This window comes from Limulus polyphemus, unplaced genomic scaffold (genome assembly GCF_000517525.1).
Source record: "Limulus polyphemus unplaced genomic scaffold, Limulus_polyphemus-2.1.2 Scaffold1198, whole genome shotgun sequence".
NCBI lineage: Eukaryota > Metazoa > Arthropoda > Merostomata > Xiphosura > Limulidae > Limulus > Limulus polyphemus.
Genome location: NW_013666808.1, coordinates 251994 through 275230, shown reverse-complemented (window position 1 = coordinate 275230; position 23237 = coordinate 251994). Strand labels below are relative to the sequence as shown.

The window sequence follows — 23237 nt, the reverse complement described above, 5'->3', positions numbered from 1 at the left end:
GTCCACATGCCGCACGTTTGACGCAACACAAGAATATGGAGTTGGGTTGGGAAGTTCTCCCTCCCCCACCATATTCTCCAGATTACCCCCATCAGATTACCATCTTTTTCGTTCGCTGCAACACCATCTTAATGGGAAAACGTATGCAAATGTTGAAGGTGTTAAAAAGAACATCAATATTTTTTGCTTCAAAGCGAAGTGATTTCTTTAATCAGGGCATTAACAACCTGCTTGTAATATATAAAAGCATCATCGATAAGAATGGAGACTATTTCATTTGCTAAATGTATTGTTTTGATATACAAGTTGTTCGGGTTTTTTCATCTAAAAAAAACGATATTAATTTCTTGACGACCTACTGCTTACAAAGACAATCATGGTGGGTGACCTTTGGCTTGGGCTGTCTGCCTTTCTGGATTCTGTAAACTATATAATTGATTCTTTTCAGTGCAACATATGGCCCTTCCCAACACTAGCTTAACTTTGGAGTTCATTCTCTCCTACAGTAAAAATTGTACTGCTATCCCATATCATCTAGATGTAATACAGTCTATCAGCTTTAACATCATTGTGACTTTCTTTTTATCATTGACTGATTTAAGTATTTTCTAGGTAAGGCCATGTATGACATCAATAATGTTCCTTAATATCACTGCATATTCTGTATAAGACTCTACTGAATGACTGTCCTCTGGATGTGAATACAAAAGTTCCAATGACACTTTAAGTTCTCTCTCAAACATCAGTGGTGATGGTGTGTTGCATGAAGCTTCATGTACTGTCAATCGATAACAAATAAGTAGCAGTGAAATATCTTGACCCAATTTTTTTATATTCATCCACATCAATGGCTAATCGATCTAAAAGTGTATGTTTGTATCTCTGTACCATTTCAAAAAATGGATGAATGGCTGTTGTCCTGGTATTTCTATTTTCAGTGATCTGACATATTTCTGCAAACAAGGCTGATTCAAAGTTCCAGAAGCACTCAAATTACTTGAAATGAATTTATTGATGAACTATCTTGCTACAGTTTTTGTACCCTCGTTAGGAACTATATATGCTTCCGGTCCTGGCCATTTAGTGAAATAGTTCATCACAACCATGATGTATTATTTTCCACTGTTACTCTGTAGCAGAGGACCTAGCACATTGACAGTAACTCTCTCAAGCAGTGTTCCTATACAGTTACCTATGCTATTTCTTTTATGGTCCTTTCTGTTCACAGAATAGTTCACACGACTCACACTGAACAGTTACAGATTCCCAGCACCAATTCAACAAAAACATTCTATTTCTCTCTCCAATGTCTTCTTAACACCTAAGTGTCCAGCTGTTGGAAGGTTGTCGAAATGGTGGAGTGCTTCAGAATGTAGAGACTGTGGAAGCACCAACTGTTGTTATTGTATTCATCTGCTGGTATCTTTCCATTTCTAGCATAACAAGTCACCTTGTTGGCACAATGAATCTCACTGTGCCCAGTACATCTATGTCTTTGGGTTGTATGGAACAACTGTTCACAACGAGGTTTTCCTGAAGTATTATTGGTCCACTTAATAATTGGTTTCAAACTCATATCTTCTGCCTGAGCATCTTTCAGTTGAGTGTTGAATCACATTAGTTCTTCATCTTCACCTGTGGACTATCCATCTTAGACTATAATCTGTTTTACTTTAGGTTGGTGGTCTTGTGTTTCTCTCTTTTCAATTTTCACAGTGTTTGCATTCTTCATTAACATATAGTTTTCACAGTTTCATCCACGGTGATGCATGATGATAAAATTATACTCCTGAAGTTTCTGAAGCCATCTTGCTATTTGGCAAAAATTTGCCAAATACTTCAGTGCTGCTTGATTTGTCTGGAATGTGATCACCTGCCCAAATAGCTAATGATGCAAATGGCTCAGAGCTAATACAAAACTTAGTAGCTCTTTCTGAGTTGTACAATATTTCCTTTCTACAGCATTCATTGCCTGTTATAATAGACTAACACTTGTTCATTTCCATGTTATACGTGCGATAACACTACTTTCACTGCAGCATTACTGGCACCTATAGCTAAAATGAGTGGATGTTCAAGAGTTGGGCATACAATAGTAGGAGTATTGGTTAATTCTTTCTTTAGTTTATTGAATGCTTGTTCACAGTCAGCAGTTCAACAAACGTTATTTGGTTTTTTAAGTAATATATGTAGAAGACGAACTATATCAGTGAATGATTTTACAAAATGACAATAATAAGAGCACATTCTCAGAAACCCTCTTATCTCATGCAGGTTCTTTAGTGTTGGCCACTTTTGAACAAGTTCAATCTTTGATGGGCCTACGGACACTTCTCTCTACTAATTATCTGTCTCAGAAATCACCTGTTGGTGAAACAATTACACTTTTTGGGATTCAGCTTAAAGTTCTCTTTCCTCAAATGATCCAAAACCTTCCTTAGCCCATCACAAGCGTTATCAAAGATCTTTTCATGACTGATTACGTCTCCAGGATAGTTCAGACAGAGCACACTCCATTAATTGTTGTAGTTTAGTAAATACATCGCATAATCAAAGTAGTAACACAACAAATTTCCACAATCCATTTCATGCAGTAAAGAATTTCTTCTCTTAGCTTGCTTTGTTGACTTGCACTTGCCAATAGCCACTCTTCATATTTAATGTTGAAAACATTTTGATCTAGTAAAAACATCCAGAATCAATCCTTGGCAGTGGATTGGTACCATTCTTTGTGACTTCATTTGACTTCTACTAGTACTGAGTTCGTGGTTTCTATTTCTTTGAAAGTCTCAGCCCATTTTGCAAGTGGGAGTTGTCTTGTTAACTGATGTATTGGAACGGCATTCTCAGTGTCAATCTTATGAGATTTTTTTGTTTAGCCTAAGTAATGAGGTTTGTTCAGTGGAGAAGGTGTCTTGATATTGCATGTGCAAGTCATGTGATCTTTGGCATAGTACAGTTGTATGACGATCACAGCTCCAGTCATACAGCTTTTGTAAGAGTTGGTAAGCAGTCCTTATATGAAGATTTGATAGCAGGCTTCTTACATCTTGCCTCAAAGGTGACTACTTCTGATGTTCTTTGATGTGGAAGTACTACCTGTACAGCTTCACATCTTGCAATGTCCCATCCAGACTGTACTTAAATTTCAAAGTTTGTTGTGTTCATTCCATAAAAATGATATCTTTTTTCTTCAAATCCACGAGTTTTTCCAGCCAACTTTCCTTCAGAACACACTGGAGTGCTTGGTTCTACTACACCTATAATGTGTAAAGGTTGAAGATAGCCGTAAAAGGTCTTTTCTTCCAAAATAGTATGATCGATTTAAAGCCCACCGTACGTTGTTGAAGGAGCCCTTTTCAGCAGTGTGACTATCAAACTTTCCATCGCTTCTCTAGGGCATTAGTGATCAGCGCTTGATATAAGTTGTATCCGGGGGCCACTTCAAAATACTGATTCTAACAATTAACTCCTCAAATGAAGGAAAAGATGTCCTGATAGTAGCAGAAACTGTTGGTTAGTTGAATTTTTTATTGCTAATTAGCAGATGGGACTGATCGTCAAAAATTAAAAGAGAGTGTAAGGAATTTGCCTTAAGGATATTTTACATTTCAAAGAATCTTAAGCATCTGGTAAGGGTTTTCGCCCCCCTTTCAGATTCTCCGCTTTGGGTGACTCCGATAGGCATTTAGCCCCCCTTTCAGATTCTCCGCTTTGGGTGACTCCGATAGCCATTTATTTGGACCGCTCTCTGAAAAATCTTGGCTCTGCCCCTCATGGATTGTTTATTACATTAAAAGTTTTAATAACTATAACGTGACGTTTCGACCGTCATACTATACGCCACAATTAGTCTTATTTTAACTTGCTAACTGTTTTAACACTGGTAATGTATTTAGAAGTATCCTCACACTTCTGCAATTCACAGTCCTATTACACAACATGATACATAAAATCTCTCGCTCATATTTCACAATTCTAAGTAATGCCCAAACAAATAAAATAAAATAAATTTATTAAAAGTAATGAAAGTTTGATATGCGTCTTCTTTTCGTTCGTGCCTAAGAGCATCTGATACTGTCCTTTAACACCAGGAACCAGCAGTGGCCTAGTGGTTAGCATGCCGGGCTGCGGTTCTAAAGATATGGGGTTCAACACTTTATGCCGCTGAATATACTCCACACTTTCAGCTATGAGTAGGTTATAAAGGTAACAGTCAATCTCTTTAGGGCTTATAACTCTGGTATCGTTATTCGCAGTGGGCACAGCACAGATAGCCTGATCATTTAGCCTATTTGCACATAAGGTACAGCTGACTTTAAGACTAGTATCCTTATAATTCTGCAAGCTGCAGTTATAAAGATAATACTGGGGATCTATCGCTCAGATTTTCGCGAACAAACCCAACCAGATAAACCTAAAAAAAGTCGAAAAAATAAGTCTGCTTCAAATCTAAAGATATATTTTCCAAAACAGTGGTGTATACTTTTGCGATAGTTTATTTAAATCACGTTTATTACCGTTTTTAACGATTGTTGTTTTGTTAAGCAGAAAGCTACAAAATGAGCTGTCTGTGCTGTGTCCACTACGGCTATTGAAACACGATTTTTAGCGTTATTAGTCTTCAGATTTATCGCTGAGCCACGGGGGACAGATTATGAAAAAGTGTTGACAATTCCTTATGGCACCTAAGTATTTATTCAGGACTATACGTTTATAAGAAGGTGAGAAGAAAGGAATACTTACCTCGTCTTTTTGAACTTGTTGAGGATCTACATCTCCCATAATATAATCCGAAACTCTGTAAATTACAATAATAAATATAAATACAAATATATACCGAATATAGTGCATATTAATACATGAACTTTTGTTTTAACAAATTGGTGAAATTAACACACACACACATATATATATATATATATAATTGTTGGGCCGGGTGTTGCCATGTAGTTAGCATGCCCGAATTGCGCAATCCCGAGATTCAAGGTTCATGGCTCTTTATCTATCTATCTTGCACACAGACAATGCATGTTTTTCGTATCACCAATCTCACATTGTTGAAAGAGAGAGAAAGAAGAATAAAAATAATGCTAGTTTGTGAGAAGAGCAATTGATTTAGAGTGAAGTATGTTACTATTCTGAAATGCTTTGTACTAAGTTTCAAACGTGAATAAGCCCCCCAGTGGCACAGCGGTATGTCTGCGGACTTACAACGCTAGAAACCGGGTTTCGATACTCGTGGTGGGCAGAGCACAGATAGCCCTTGTGTAGCTTTGTGGATAATTAAAAACAAAAAAAAAAACAAAACGTGAATAAATTCACAAGTAAAAGTTAAAGCATCTCCGTTATACGGATTCGTACTACTTTCTCACTTTCAACCGTTTGCAGTTTAATTCATAATGAAAAACCGTGATTATATTACAGACGTGCCTTTAAAAAAAAGAGAGAAAGACAGAGAAGAGATCACAAAATCTCGCGAGTTCATGTTTTCTATTTAAGTTCGGTGTGTTTACGGTGATGTATCAAGTTATCAACTCCATGAAGGCTAAACTAAATTGGAGTCGATAAACGTTATAAACGGTTGATTGCCACAATCAGGACAAGGGAAGTTTCACTTTGGGTCATCAATAAAAGTTAGAGTCTCTCTCAGCTCTTCTATTTACTAAATATACTCGAAAATAGGAAGAAAAACTGCGACTCTTAAATATATAAAATTACTAGACTTGAAAAGAAACATAAGAAATAATTCAAGTAAAATTCTTAATGTTATCAAGGTGTTTAATATTTATATATGCAATATTTTTTCGTAATACCAACGTTAAGATGTCGACACATTTACGAACGCTCTAACGGACAATCAGCCCCTCTTTCTCTATCCTGTTTATACAGACGCGTTAATTAAAATAAATCATGACCTGTGGAAAATTTTCTAGTACTTTTTGGTTTTAGCTATGTTAACATTTGTACATTATAACAGGTATATTTAAAGGTGAGCACAGTTATGCCAGATAAAACATTCATACCTTCAAGACCTGTTAACACGATAGAATGTTGTAATAAACCCAGACATTAGCAGTAACGATTTAACAACAGTAAACAGTTAGGGTTACGATGAATGTCAATCAGTAATACAGACAGTTATTATTTGTCCTCAACCAGGAGGGGTGTACACTTGACGAACTCATGACGATGTAGATATAAAGTACAGCACGCACAAGCATATAAAAATATGTATGTTAACAGTTTATTACTTAGTAGACATAAAGATTAAAATTGCCAACACTTTGTCGTAAACTGGGTGATTATAAAGAAACCCCTATATTTAAAATGTTCATTTCTTAAATAATAGTTGCCTTATAGAGAAAATTAATCTCACCAGAGGCATACTGTGGATCATGCTGTATTCGGGAAAGCTTGAGGGTGGTTAAGGAGTTTGGGAGATTATCAGGCTTCCTTGAAGAATTTACTTGAAAATCGAAATCAACGTGTAAAGAGCCATTCAAAAACAACAGCCTAAATAAATATCTTGGAAATTTTCCACTATGAGCCCCATATAGATGTCAGTGGGGTTTTTGGGGCTTCCAATACTAGTTCCACAAGTTCATATGAACACCTACGTTAACTTTAAATTTTTGAAAATTTCATACTAGGGACCCTCAACAGGGGCTTGAGGTAATTTTTTTAGGGTTCTCATGATAGACTGCACGGGTGAATTATTTAAAAACTGATAACAATCATGTAAATTGTCGTTCAAAATAATGTGCGAAAAATATTTAACACAATTGTTGTTTCCCGCGAGTGTTCACGATAACATCAACACATTAGTAAGGGCTTGTAGCTAAGGGTTTTGTGTCTGAATTTTAAAAGTAATAAATGGTTTTTGACCAAATGTTATACTCGTTTAAAGCACGAGGAAGGCAGAGTAGGGAGTGACATCAATGTCAAGATCAAATCCTTCCCATACTGGGTTAGCACTTACAATTCGGTGCGGAACTTCTCTGGCTTAATTGGCACAAGCGGGTAAGAATGGTGACACGTTCCTCCCGGAGGGGATGCTAGTCCGTCATAAGTTAACCCTCAGCAAACAGCTGGGACCCCCATACAGATAGGTCATAAGTTAACCCTCAGCAAACTGCTGGGACACCCCCATACAGATAGGTCATAAGTTAACCCTCAGCAAACAGCTGGTACCCCCCATACAGCTAGGTCATAAGTTAACCCTCAGCAGATACCTGGTATCCCCCATACAGCTAGGTAGACTGAGACAACTAGTGGAAAGTGTCTTATTCAAGGATACAACAGCATGACGCGAGCCAGCTTCGAACTCACAACCATCCAACTACAAGTCTATAGCGAGAAGCCACTGAGACACACTGCCCGCCCCATCCCCAACAGTGAGATGGGGGATTATACCCAAAAGCCCACCACCTGTGTTACTTCCCGTAGGTTTCTAAGGGTGCGTGTTAAATTTGGTGACGATCGGGCCAGTTGTAAATGAACACAATGCACGGGAAGATATCAGATCCCAAGTTGACCCCCTATGTCACTTCTTGAGGGACCTAAGGATACATGCAAGATCTGGTAACAATCAGTCCAGCGGTCGGCTGGCTTCGAAACCCAGAACGCTGCCACAGGTCCAACCCACGCCCCAAATGAATACCATCGATTTTTATCAAAACATTTCACATACCGTGTCCAAATAAGGATAATCAATGAATTCATCTTTTCTCAATAAGATCCGACATCGTGTATAAGTTTCAAGTTTTAAACATGTTAATGTAAAGCGTTTTTTGTTTTTTAATGATTAGGAAAACACGTAATTAAGAAGGTTCAAGTTCAATGGAAAGGTACATGAAGAGTACGAATCGCTCAAGAATGTCATCCTGATTTTGGACTTGTTATATTGAATGTTTACCAAGTAACGTATTCCCATAACGGAACAGCCTTACCAAAATCAGAAAACTGAAACTCAATCAGGATTCTATTTCAACCTATATACTGGTTGATTGCATTCTACCCTAGATCTGCATATGTTTATATGCTTGCATTTGTTATCGTTTCTATTACCGTTATATTTTTTAAATACATATTTTCAAATCACGACCTATAAATATACAAACGTAACTGCTAAAGTAAATGCCATCTATATATATGTATATATAGATCTACTATTAAAATACTTGTACATTGATAGGAAAACACACTGATACGTAGGGTTTTCAAAAAAAGGCTTTATCCGTATTTGCTTTAATAATATGCTACGTGGGTCAAGCAGTGTTGAATTGATTATAAATTAAGTCAAGCTCGCCAACAAATACAATGACTCCTATATTAAAACACTAGAATGGAAGAAGAAGAACACTCAGGGAAAAAAGAAAACGTGTACCGGGCAACAAATAAAATAGTCCCTATTTTAAGGCAATATAACAGAATAATAAAGATACTCAAGGAGAAAAGAAAACCAGTACTGGGCAACAAATAAAATAGTTCCTTTGTTAAAGCAATAGAATGGGATATTAAAAGCACTCAGGGAGAGAGAGAAGCGTGTTCAGAAAACGTCTGCAAGGCTTAGATAGCTGAAATTAATCACACACACACAAACACACATATGTATGTATATATATATACACTATAAACGCATATAACACATAATACTGAAATGTCTTAAATATTATACATGCATAAGAACCCATAAACTGTACAGTATACAGGTAACAATTCATGTACATTCAGAAATGTGCTATATGTTTATGTAATATCCCAGCATAAACCAAAATGATATTATCACACTAAAACTGTCATAACTAAAACATAATTTATTTATTATGAAATTAAAGATTTGGCTGGAGAGTTTTGCGGATGTTCTAATAAGCTGGTTTCAGTTAGTTAAAAGCTGATCAGCGCTAAGTGTCAGACACTATTATTACGACATTAAACTTTTTAAGTTAATACCTTCGCACACTAACGTAGAAATACCTGTGGTGATATATTTTCTTTTGCTCTTGAGGACGGAAAACTCTCACACAGAATTTCATTATTAAGTTTATGCAATTCAAGAAACACCCCGCCCACAAAAAATCCCCACGTTTCACACAAGAGCCTGTTAACAGTACATCTGTATTTCAACCTTCCTCAGAAACATAGAACAATTTAGCTTTAAACAATATGTGTTTAATATGCATGTAACATGAAAAGCACTGAAATACATGTGGATAGTAAACAATGCTTCAGATTAACACAATCATTTTCAAAATAGGTCTTCCTCAGACTTTGGAATTAGATAAAATATAGCAAGTCATCACGTGACAACCACAGTCCGGTGAAGCGGAATGTATCATAATTACATTTTGACATCGATTCGCGTTAGTGCGATGCTACTAAAAAATCGATCGCTTCTGGGGAGAGTATGTATTAGTCCTTTTCTTTAAGCAGCTGAATAATGAAATGAATATTCAAGTTATTCTATGTAATGACAAATCGGTCAAGTCACTAGATTTTTGTGCGACAGACTACTGAAACTGATACTAGGAAACCGTCGTCCTCATACACTAAAAGGCTTATGGAGTGATTGTATGGAGGAGAGGTATGATTTAGACATACCATCTTTTCAACTGAATTTTTTGCAATGGAAACTACCTTGCAGGACTATTGTCAAAATGCATGGTCGTCAGACAGAGCATGATCAGACGTGACTACATGGACTTTAATGACTTTATGAAGCTCCAAAATCGTTTTAATATAACGCATTCAACCTCTGTATAATTTTCTATCAAATACTTAACACTCAGAGATTTGTTTTAGTGGAAAACTACATCCACTTCAAAATATTTCCTTGCTCAAAGCTTCTTTTGTTTCTGAAAATTAAAAATGTGGCCACGATGGGTCTAATGACCTTTGTTCAGAATATTATTATAATTGTCTATCTCTTTTCAGTAAAAGTCTGGTTATACTCATAATATTTTACACGTACGTCACCAGACTTAGTCTAACAGTTCTGTTTAACAATAATAAAGCCTTCTAGTATCTTTACATGGTTTCCACTGTTGTTGAGTTAACGAAACTCAGTTTTTACTGTCTGTTTTGTAGCTACTAAATTTCTTAGTACCATAAGCACAGAACAAAACTGTGCCGATTCTCAGTAACCGGTTCTTTTAGAAATTCTAAGTGGTGCAGTGCTCCTTTTTTTTGGCAGTCGAAACCGGGCATTTCTTGGCAGTTCAATTTGAATATGCATGAAGAGATACAGTTAATGTGCAGAAAACGTAACATCTCATACAGATTCCATTTATTATATATTCAATATTTCTCTCAATTGTTTATCTTTAGTGTTGTGAATAATTACGTTTCTTTGTTGTCCATTAGTCAAACATTAATTTATCTCCCCTTTTTGGTGTGTCAGTCAAGTATGGCGAAGTATTTAAGTACGCAGAATATCAGATCAGATAAATCAGCGACTGTACCTTTAAAGTTGTGTTAATTATTTTATTGAATGTTCAAGGTTTACTAATTTCAGTTTTATGCAGCCCAATATTTCTAAATTAATTTCAATATCTCAGCTATTTTTTCACGTAATACTTTGTAACATCTATGATATCATAGCTATCTATGATATCAACGTAAAATTGGTTTTATTAAATTGCTTGAGAGACTGCAGGGACAAATACTCCATCAAACGAGAACAAAGAAACAACTTTTTATCAACGAAAGCAATAACATGATCTATCCGTTTTTTTATTTGAGAAATATCTTTCTTTAGTTATCATGAATAAGGAAAGGTATATCAAAGAAAATGAAAATAAATAAATTTATCCGATATGTTTTAAAGATATAGATGTTTCTTATGATTAAAAGGGTCATGTATGTTGGATAAGAGTGTATGTGAAGTAAGAATTTACATAAACTTTTACATTTTCAAGACGCATGAAACTTACGTTATACTATAAAGCGTCATGAATGAACTGTTCTCCAAGTGCTGAATTATTAAAACAATCATATCACGTGCTTTCTCTGAATCTAAATGTTCCGTGTGTTGAAACAAACACGTAACAATACAGTTTTTCCTAATATCGGACAGGAGAAAACACACAACAACGTCACAAACAGACAAGAAAAAAACACACAACAATGCCACACACAAACTATCATGAAAAGTTAAAACCTACCCCTCAATAAATTCCACTGGGAAGCAAGACGGCATAATGGGATGGATGCAAAACTTCATTATTAAGGCTTGAACCAAATTATATACCATAAAACCTTGGTGAAGTAGCGGGGGCCGTTTTATCTATAATAAGGAAGCCTTGTTTATAAACACATCGATAAGTAATAGCTTGCAGGTTCTCCGTAATTTCTGCAGAAACAGTGTTTATAAACAGTGAAAAACACGCTTCTGAAAAGGCTCAATACACCACTACATAGCGTCTGTGGTATTCACAAAGAAACAATTTCCACGTCCTCAGGCTAATATCAACAGCTTTCTTGTTAGATATTCCGTGGTGACTTTTTTCTTTTTTTTCAGACATACAAACACTGATTATTGTCACTTTTGATCCGTGACAGTATACAGTTAAGGTGTTTCTTTCCTGTGCAAGTCCCTTGTCGATGTCTCTTTCAATAAACCTCACAATTTAAACAAACACAAATATGTATTCATTATTCTGTTAGTGTCAGGTTTTATAGAATCCATGCTTTATAGTTTAACATAATGTAGTCTTCCCATAATAACGGTCCAAACATCTTCTTCACAGAAAACACTCCAAGCTACAATTGTATTTTACAAGTTATTCTGTTTTATTAGCAATATCCAAACTACCTGAATTAGGAACAGAACTCTATCACATGTCGTATATAGTATAAATTCAACGAATTTTCCAGAAATATTCTAGTACGAACGACAAATGAGGCGTAGCAATGCTTCAACTCTGAGGCCACGTGCTTAGCAATTAATATAGGCTTACTATGATTCTAAGAAATTGTTTTCTTACTTTCCCACGCTCATGTAAACAAAAGTGACAGGTGGTTTGACTTCACAATGCTTACGATATGTTTCTGATTTTTCCAACACAAAATCTTTAAATACGAACCATAAAACAGGGCAGTGGCGTGGTTTAACTACGTACACATACTGAATAGTCTAGATGGCTGTATAAACACCACTGTTACTTTCTACATAATGCATGTCGAAGTCAGCTTCTCTACGTCCGTATCCCTAACGCTCCAAGAGACCAATATATATCTTTTACATGGAGGTCACGAAAGCGAGACCAATTACTTTCCTATCTGTGTCGTAAAGGGGTGCACGTGGCGAGTCAACGATTTGTTGTCGAGTGTATCAAAACCAATGTAATTAGTGCGCGTAGAAGTTGTATTTAATATAACCAATATTGTATAATTTCTTTAAAAAAGACAATGAGATAAAAAAGGATCAACGTTATACTACAAACAACACGTATTATGGTAAGTAATGCGATACAACTTTATAATAAAACAGTCAATTAATTTTTTACTGGTCTAATACGGGATTTTAAAATGTGATAAGTTCATTTATTATATTCTCATTCCAGGGCAAAAACTGAAGTAAACAGTGAATATTTCAGCTGATAAACACCAGTGGGGCTCAAACCAATTAGACCGGTCATGGCTTAAGGCTACAGACCATAGGGTCCGAGGTTCGAGACAAAATGCCTCTGAACAAGTTCCGCACTTTTAGCTATGGACGCATCATAAAAGTAATACTCAACACCCTTATCCTATTTTAAAAGATGGATAAGCCCTTGCGGCGTCGGGTGCTGCTGGCTGCTTTCCCTCTGGTCTGTAGTTTACAATTAGGGACAGCTATATTTTAAGGGTCCGTGACCTAGCCTTTTAGAAAACGTGCACATAAGTTTGAAAATTCCAATCTTTAGCACATTTTAAATCATTGTGATGCTCAAGTACATATGATACAAAGATCAAATATTCCAATACTAATGATGCTTAGTTTTCTTCAGATGTAAGAATCATTAGAATAACATTAAGATGTATTAAAGACGCTAAACGTGAGCGAGAACTGACGAGAATACGAAGTTGTTCACTAACAAAATATACGACGGATACTTTTGTATTTGACGACATCAAACATTACGTACAGTGTGCGACATGCAAAAGCTACACTAAATTAAGTGTGCTAACGTAAACGACACACTGAATTAATTTTGCCACATACGTCAGCATGGCTATCCTCGCTGGCTGTAAGATAACCCATAGCTACCAAGAAGTCAAAGTACTGCTATTTTAGAAGAACATGATATTCAAATAAAGAAAAGGGCAGGCTGTTACATGGAGCTATAGCTTACAATTAGAATTATGATTCAAAGCAAATTCGACTAAAAATGATCTCAGCCTATGCACACTGCAGCCGCAAAACTTTACGTGAAGAAAATGAGTGCACAAACGAAATATTCAAGGCTAGAAATTAATACACTTTGTTACAGAAATAGGTAGTAATGCCCAGCATGACCAGTAAAGATGCCACTAGCAATACTTATTGAACAATAGCATATTGCTTATAGATTTAATTAAAAATACCGACAGATTGAAATACGTGTAAGTCAGTATACAAAAAAAAAATCAGATATTAAAAAATTGAAATAAAAACAGATAGATCGAAACTCTTACAAACATATAATTGTATAGAATGATTTAAATAGAAGAAAACAGATAGAGAGAAAGGTATAGTAACAATTACTCGTAAGACAATCAGATATAAAGATACAGAAATAACGTAAACACCAAACTGACAGATACACAGACATTCAAACACGCAGCAAAATGTCGATTCCATATTTAAAAATTCAAGTAAGACTCCATATTCAATTAATAGTAGTCCAAACACTCTTGTTTCAGTCAACATAAAACAAATAGCTGACATTCTATTCAACCATTACCCACTCCTGTCTAAAAGTTCCCCAGTGGGACAGCGGTAAGTCTTCGGATTCACAATACTAAAATCAGGGGTTCTATACCCCTCGGTGGACACAGTAGATAGTCTGATGTGGTTTTATTATAAGAAAACACAAATATACACTTGCCTGAAATTTAATGGAAAACCCACAGCTTACATTCTATTTAATAATTACTCACTGTTGTCTAGACGTTAACAGAAAACCCTCAACTTACATCCTAATCAACCATTACTCACTCTTGTTTGAACGTTAACAGGAAATCCATAGCTAAAAGAAGTGCGCACCAGTCTAACCAGAGAGATTTTTACAACAGCATCTTTTAGATTTTGAGACAAGGTAATGCTAAATCATGGTTGTATTCTTGGCTGTAAAAACAAAAGACCGACACCAGATAGTCCGACTCTCATCTTCTAAACAACGAAAAGGTTGTACAAGAATGGCGCCATTAACTGTCCACGAATATTACAAAACTGGGTATCAGCTCACTCGTTAAACTTTGAAAGGATGATTACCAGAAAAATACTTGCAAATATTTAGCATTTGCTTCATCGTTATACGTATATGTAAATTAAGTGCATTAATGATTCTGCTATTTATCAGTTTAAATAACAGTTATAAGTACTGAAACTCTACATGAGTTGACAGGTTTTAAAAAGACTAACAGATTTACTGGACTCTGTTATTAATCTGGCTTATTTTGATGCTAAGGATTCTAAGCACTGTTCTTTCATTACTGAACATTAATGTATTTGAAAATTAGAACGAATGAAATTATAGTTCATTGGTGAATGCCTTTTCTGTTAGTTGGCTATTTGCCTCAACGCTTTCAATAATCCATCTTTAAAAAAAGTTCCTTTCAAGCATATTATACTCAAGTTACAATTTAATACTTTTATGTTAGTATAGTTACAAGCAATTTTTTTACAAACAAAAGAAGCTGTAATACAAACTTGAACGCAAATGATAAAAATAAAATATCTCGTATTAGGGTTAGCGTGCTGGACTGTGGATCCGAGGTTCGCACCCCGTTAACGAAAAAAAAACCAACAATAACAACAACATCGCGCTCTAAATTTTGGAATCGTAGGTACATTATAAGAGTGACAGTCAAATCCCATTATTTTATTAGAGTAGTCCACGAATTGGCGGTGGGTGTGTTGACTAGCTGCCTTCCCTCTAGTCTATCACTTCAGCCCCCCAGTGGCACAGCGGTATGTCTGCGGACTTACAACGCTAGAAACCGGGTTTCGATACCCGTGGTGGGCAGAGCACAGATAGCCCTTGTGTAGCTTTGTGCATAATTAAACAAACAAACAAACAAACTATCACTTCAAAATTAAGGAGGTAGCTTTCGAGTAGTTTTGCGCGAAATTCAAGAAACAATAGCATAGTTGTTACTTGTTTCGTTTACTTGTAGGTGCGTATTTAGTTTGAATATGTATAAAACTATAAATGAAACACTCATGTACTACATTACACACACACAATGATTATATAATATTATTTAATATTTAGATAGCATAGTTGTTACTTGTTTCGTTTACTTGTAGGTGTGTATTTAGTTTGAAGATGTATAAAACTATAAATGAAACACTCATGTACTACATTACACACACACAATGATTTATATAATATTATTTAATATTTAGATAGCATAGTTGTTACTTGTTTCGTTTACTTGTAGGTGCGTATTTAGTTTGAAGATGTATAAAACTATAAATGAAACACTCAAGTACTACATTACACACACGTGTACACAATGATTTATATAATATTATTTACTATTTAGATTATGATTGCAAAAGAATGCCATTTCCAGTTCTGTCCCCCAGAGAAAAAGAAGAAAAAAAAACTCACTTATTCAAAGCAGTGATTTTCAGTTTGTATTTTACGATTTGATTCGACGACGAAAATATATATGAACATTTCGTGAAATACAAAAATATAAATCGTTTTTTTTTGGAGGGGGCACAATTTTAACATTACTGTAATAAGCAGTATTCGTCAAAAACAGTTGAATGACTAGTTTTGTGAGAGCTCCTAATCTGTTGTCGACGGCAAACAGATGAGCTGAAAAAGGAACAGATCACTCTGCTGAATACAACCACGGAATTTCACACCTGTTGTCTCTAGTCACATAATCTCTGTTCCGTTGGCGCACAACAGATTACGATTGTTTTTGCGAAAATTCCAATTGGCAACTTTCGAGTATAGAATAGTAAATCTGAATGCATTATATCATGACAGTTACAAAATAATAGTAAATCTGAATGCATTATATCATGACAGTTACAAAATAATAGTAAATCTGAATGCATTATATCATGACAGTTACAAAATAATAGTAAATCTGGATGCATTATATCATGACAGTTACAAAATAAAATCCCTATAGTTAGAAGCTCACAAAAAAAAGAAGAATCATATAAAAAGGACAAAAAGCAAACATATTAACGTATCCAGAAGTCCCCCGGTGGAACAGCGGTAAGTGTTCGGGTATACAACGCTAGAATAAGGGGTTCGATTCCCCTCGGTGGTTTGTTTGTTTTTTGAATTTCGCGCAAAACTACACGAGGGCTATCTGCGCTCCCCTCGGTGGACACAACAGAGAGTCCGATGTGGCTTTGCTATAAGAAAATACACACTCTATATAAAACATTTTGATCCCCAGTGGCACAGCGGTATGTCTGCGGACTTACAACGCTAGAAACCGGGTTTCGATACCCGTGGTGGGCAGAGCACAGATAGCCCATTTTGTAGCTTTGTGCTTAACTTCAAACAAACGTATCGGGATAAATAAATACACATGTGTAGTACACAAAGTATATTAAAAACCTGACAGACTGATATATATATATATATATAAACGCATAAACTTATATCAGTTGCAATTATATAGATATAAGGTAAAAGCTAAGCATGGAACTATAGGCATAGACGAATATAATGTGGCTGAAAATAAGGTCTAAACATCCAGAACAAAATTAAATAAATATATATAAAAATGGGAATAGAGAGGTAACGAGACATATAAAATAACATGCAGCACACGTTATATAAATTTATAGTTAGTTGGAAGTTAAATATGCGGATGGATACGACTTTACAATTTAATAAGAACGATCAGATTTTTGTTTTTATTACTTACATGATTAGTTCGGTCTTATCACCCGCATGTTGCTGCTGGAAATATGTAGCCAAATTAGCAGCGTAGTGGGGTGAAATCAGGCGACAGCAAGGCGCGACCTGTCAGTAGTATGCCAGTATGTTTATAAATACATGCTTAGGACATATGTACTACAGTTGGCTGTTACATATTAACAAATTTATGTGTATATTTATCTGTGAGCTTGCCTCTCTATACGCACGCGATCTATGTATCTACCTATAATTCTGTATTTGTTTATGGGGTGTGTGTTTTTTTCAAAGGAACGTACGTCAGTAATGAATAAATTAAAACCGACACACACTCTCTCTCTCCCTAACACACACACGCACACACACATATATAGAAAGAGAGTCTTGAGTCGAAATACAGAGGCTCAGAAGTGATCCGTACGAGTAATTATGTATATGTTTAAATAAATATTGTTTTAAAATTTATTGTTGTGTATATCATATCAACCTGAGAAATGTGTATATGTTAGCCATAAAGGAATACCTCAAGGGAGTCACTGTGTACATAAAGGAATACCTCTAGGGAGTCACTGTGTACATAAAGGAATACCTCTAGGGAGTCACTGCACATAAAGGAATACCTCTAGGGAGTCACTGTGTACATAAAGGAATACCTCTAGGGAGTCACTGTGTACATAAAGGAATACCTCTAGGGAGTCACTGTGTACATAAAGGAATATCTCTAGGGAGTCACTGTGTACATAAAGGAATACCTCTAGGGAGTCACTGTGTACATTGTAGCAAAAAAAAGAATTATCCAAGATGACCCGCAAAAGAGGAAGGACCTTTACAAGTTGATGGAAGATACCGAATCCTTCATGATAAAAAAGCAAATATAAAACTGCCAGTTTATATATACAGTCAACAAACTATTTGAGATGAAATTCCCGTTTTTGACCAGATGGTTTGGTTTGTTTTGAATGTATTGTCTCCTGTATAGTCCATAAAATAATAATAATTTATCTACTGCCGTCATTCCTGGTTAATATATATATATATATATATATATTAATAGTTTGGTTTGTTTTGAATGTATTGTCTCCTGTATAGTCCATAAAATAATAATAATTTATCTACTGCCGTCATTCCTGGTTAATATATATATATATATATATTAATAGTTTGGTTTGTTTTGAATGTATTGTCTCCTGTATAGTCCATAAAATAATAATAATTTATCTACTGCCGTCATTCCTGGTTAATATATATATATATTAATGGTTTGGTTTGTTTTGAATGTATTGTCTCCTGTATAGTCCATAAAATAATAATAATTTATCTACTGCCGTCATTCCTGGTTAATATATATATATATTAATGGTTTGGTTTGTTTTGAATTTCGCGAAAAGCTACACGAGAGCTATCTGCGCTAGCCGTCCCTAATTTAGCAGTGTAAGACTAGAAGGAAGACAGCAAATTATCACCACCCACCGCCAACTCTTGGGATACTCTTTTTACCAACGAATTGACCGTCACATTATAACGCCCCACTGCTGAAAGGGCGAGCATGTTTGGTATGACGGGGATTCGAACTCGCGACCCTCAGATTGTAGAAAACCTCGGGTTTTGCGTCAAAGTCCCGTGGCCTTATGACCTTCAAAATGACTTTTCGAATACACCTTGCCTTAAATATACGTGAGAAACGAAAAGGCACATTTCTTTTGCTGCCTATGAAAGTTGTCTAGTAACCTTGATCATTCAATCGGACATATAGTTCAATACCAACACCGAGACACACCAAAAGGTAGGGTACGAACCTGGTTATTTGACGTTGCAGCAACAACAATAAGACACACGGAAACAAAATGGTGGTAAATAATAATGTATAATAAAAAGATAATGTTGAGTAATAAACTGGTTGTGTCTTTATCGGTGCGCAATATGGTTCTGGTCAGTGTGGGCACTTTATGAAGTCAGCGAGAGAAATAGGTCAAGTTTAGAAGAAATTCTGCTGCCACGTCCCCACATTTCCTTTTAAAGCAAATGATTAAAACGACAGTGGCCATGGAATAAATGGACTTTGCTGCCTACAATGAAATTTGATCTACAGATCGAGGTTTCTACACTAGATGAAATAAACACCTACAAAAACTAGCCAACTAAATTCCCGCCACACGGTCATTTTTCAACCGAAACGCGCTTAACTCTTTCCTTTTCTATTTTTTGTTTGTCAATCTCTATATATCTGTCTGTTAATTTATAACACAAGTTATCTATCAGACACTTGGTGAAAACAAAAGTTATGAGTTTTCTGAGCCCCTTAAAAAAAATCCTAATTTTGAACTGAAAGCTGCTAGTTTTCGTAATGTTATAATTGTCAAATTATACTAAAATGTATTTTCAAATTATTTCTTAAGTGAGCTAAAATAATTTAAAAACATCTGTACAAGAAAAACAAAGATGGATAATAAATTATGTAAACAAATGTTGCAAGAACAAAAAACCTTTTGTTTCGCTTCACCTAGAGTCCGTTTTATGAATTTCGATTACGTTCTAGTCATTTATCTAGTCGTTTCATGCATCATTCTGTAAGGTGACGACACTGTGCAATATGTTAGTCTCTTAATTATTTACTTTCGGAAACGTAACGTTTGATCGTTCGGATTTTTAATGGTGACAGTTCTAAGTGAGATTCGAGTGACTTAAAGTTATAAAGATCCAATTGAACCATGAAAAAATGAAAGCGAAAGGTGACTTTTATATTTGGATTCTTTATCGTGTGTAAAAATGTGTAGATGAAGATGTTAGTAACATTTACTGAATTAAAGAGATCACTGTATGAGAATCTTGTACAAAAGATATATAGGCCCGGCATGGCCAGGTGGTTAGGGCACTCGACTCGAACCCCCGTCACACCAAACATGCTCGCCCTTTAAGTCGTGGGGGCGTTATAATGTGGAGGTCAATCAAACTATTCGTAGGTAAAAGAGTAGCCCAAGAGTTGGCAGTGGGTGGTAATGACTAGCTGCCTTCCCTCTAGTTAGTCTTACACTGCTAAATTAGGGACGGCTAGCGCAGATATCCCTCGTGTAGCTTTGCGCGAAATTCATAATAAACAAACAAACAAAAGGTATATATATATACTCTGATATTTCATAAGTTCACATTTGGTTCATCTAAGAAAAGCCAAAATATATATTAAAACATAAAAATAATAATTTATATTTATAAAGAGACTTCTGCGCGAATGGTTGGCGTATATTTCGCAAAACTGAAATTCACTTTTGGTGAAGCAAATAAATAAATAGCCAGTTAGCCCATTGAATGATGATGTATAATTAATTATGGCAGTATGTCACGTGTTATCCAAACACTTAAAGTATTTTAGGTTATCAGTGACGAGTAAAGGATTACATATCTAAACCAAACAAACTGCTTACATTCCAACACTCTATGAAGCCTAATTTATTTATTAGCTTCAAATTTGATGACGATGAACCCACTTTGAGGCTAATAAAGTTTGGAGACGGCTTGAATGGGTAACGAAGAAGAATTTGTTATTATTTTAAACGTTTAATAAAGCTTTATTCGTTACCATTCAAGCTGTATTTATTTATTTGCTTCGCTCTTTCAAGCAGCACTAATGAGTCGTGAATTCGGCGAAACTAGTCTGTTTCAGTGGAATTAGCGACTCAAAGAATAGATTAGGCCTCTGAAACTCGCGTGTTGGTGATGAAAATAAATTAAAAACTATTGCTTGTATAAAAAAGTGGTCTGCAACATTTGTAAAACATATAATATTAATTGAACAGTTAAAAATTAAATAAATAATTACATTAAAAAATGGCTCTAAAAGTTAAACCCTTTTGGCTGACACCACAGCCACTAGAAAGCGTTTAGGAAAAAACAAACAAGTGTTTTGTGTAGGGAAGCAAATTACGCTAACATGGAAGTAAACATGAACACACAACGACTTATAAACATGATTATATTTAGTGTACTCCATGCTTCGACAGTACTTTGGTTTGTGATATGTTTCCTACTATAAATGAATATCTTTATGCTTTCAAATCATTGTTTGTTAATTTACTGCAATTACTAGGGTTAAGCTTTGACAATAAAAAAAATCTCAACATTTAAGTAAATAAGTCACGTTACTTAGCTAGTTATGCATTCATCTCTTCACACAACAAAAAATAAAGTTTTTGATGAGGCAAATAATTCTCATCGTTCTGCGAAGTTATTTTCAAAGATTACATTAGGATAAAATCATCTATATTTCACTAGAAGCAATGAAATATTAAAAACATAAATAATGTCTTGCTGAAATACTTAATACAGTGAAATTAAAGCAGACGATATTTCACACAGTAAATTAAGCATGTTAAAGCACATCAGTAAAGCCGACCAGACGACGGCATGACTATCTTTAGAGACCATATGTTTTGAAAAAAAACTCCAAAGCAATAAGGTGACTTGCTTTTAAACATTCAAACCGCGATTTCATGTTTCGTCATTAATATTAACCACAACGTGATTTGTTTTATTTTGTTGTTTTTCAAAAAAGAATACTTTCTTGCTGAATATGCAGAAACTGTATACTAATCAACTTATCGTGGGCTTAAATCTTTTAATTTTTCAATTTATTTAGGTCACTTAGTTGACAATAACAACGCGTCTGTTCACTTCTGATGATTATAAGATTTATACAAAATACATTTAACCCTATAATACAATTTTATCTAGAAAATTAAATCAGAGAAACTTTGTTAGACTTAAAAACAAATCAAAGTTATATAATATTTCACTATTCATCGAACTATGTAGTTTAAGTAAAAGAAAATCGATCAGTATACTTACGAATTATATTCAGTTGTATTTATTTACTTTTGATTAATTGCTTAATTTACGATAATCATCACAGTGTATCAATTAATCTATGTGTATTAGTACAATGATATCCATATATTCCGTCTGTGATGATATCAAGACAACAACATTTACAAATCTCGAAAATTGTCACGATGTTTTGGATCCAGATTTTTCTGTTATTTAATACGTTTATACGCCAGACTTCAACAAAAATTTCAATAGACTATGCCTTCTGTTTACACACATGCTAAAGTTCACAACGTTATACTATTATAGTACAGACTGTTCACGTGATATAGCGAGTTGGGTATCACGTATCTGAAAGTGCGACTAGGGGGAATGAAAGTGATCAGGTTTCTCTGAGCAGACGACAAGGATTCGCTGGGTTTTATTTGCACGTTTTATAGAAATAACACGTTAGTTTCACAATCATGTATTAATTTCTTAAACGGCGTTAAAATTATAAAAGAACTAAACAGCGCAGTGTTTATTTAAAACATTTATGGAAGATTGTTTCACATATTTACTGCTGTTGAAATCCTGAATGTTCGTTTTTAGATAACTTAAGCCCCGCCCCCCAGTTGTTCGACACTAAGCCTAATTGCACATAGCGCTTAAAACAGGGGTTCGGTACCTGCGGTGGGCATAGTGCAGATAGCCCATTATGTAGTTAAAATCAAACAAGATAACTGAGAATCATCAGGGGTTGGAGCAACCCGGTGATTTAGCTCTTGGACCGGTCCTAGCCTCTTTTTTTTCTTTTTTTTTGAGGGTGGTTCAAGACTTAATTACAAGTAAATAACAATTTTATGCGGATATAAAAAATCAGAAATTTATCCTAAAGTAGCTAACAACATTATTTTCAATTTCTATTAATAGTCCGGCGGGCCGAACCTCGGTTAAAACTAACGGACCAGCCTGGTGATTGCACCGACCGCTGGTATGGTCAGCAGTCTGCCTCTGATGAGAGCTGTCGAAGATGGGAAAGTCCTAATCTAAATGACGGTAAAAATGATGGCCAGTTTTAGTCATCGTATGGAGTTTCCTTTTCTCTTTCAGCTTTACTTCTGAATTTATATAGCTATATATATTACATATCTAGGGTTTTCACACGAGGGTTCAAAAGTAGCAAATTAATTTGGCCCGGCATGGCCAGGTGGTTAGGGCGCTCGACTCACAATCCGAGGGTCGCGGGTTCGAATCCCCGTCACACTAAACATGCTCGCCCTTTCAGCCGTGGGGGTGTTATAATGTGACGGTCAATCCCACTATTCGTTGGTAAAAGAGTAGCCCAAGAGTTGG

The 23237-nt window shown here is 35.3% G+C and overlaps 1 protein-coding gene across 2 annotated transcripts in view; it reads right to left on the bottom strand.

Annotated features, from left to right (window-relative positions):
• LOC106462569 (rho GTPase-activating protein 45-like) overlaps positions 1-23237 on the bottom strand; it is a 96494-nt gene that overhangs the window by 37197 nt on the left and 36060 nt on the right. The window contains exons 1-2 of one of the 2 annotated variants that reach the window (XM_022389863.1): positions 11166-12167; positions 4747-4801 (exon numbers count right to left, since the gene is read on the bottom strand). In XM_022389863.1, the coding sequence (XP_022245571.1) occupies positions 4747-4801; positions 11166-11254 (144 nt within the window). In that variant the 5' untranslated portion in view covers positions 11255-12167. Of the gene's footprint in view, positions 1-4746; positions 4802-11165; positions 12168-23237 lie in introns of those variants that run through there. The other variant, XM_022389862.1, reaches the window with a different exon arrangement.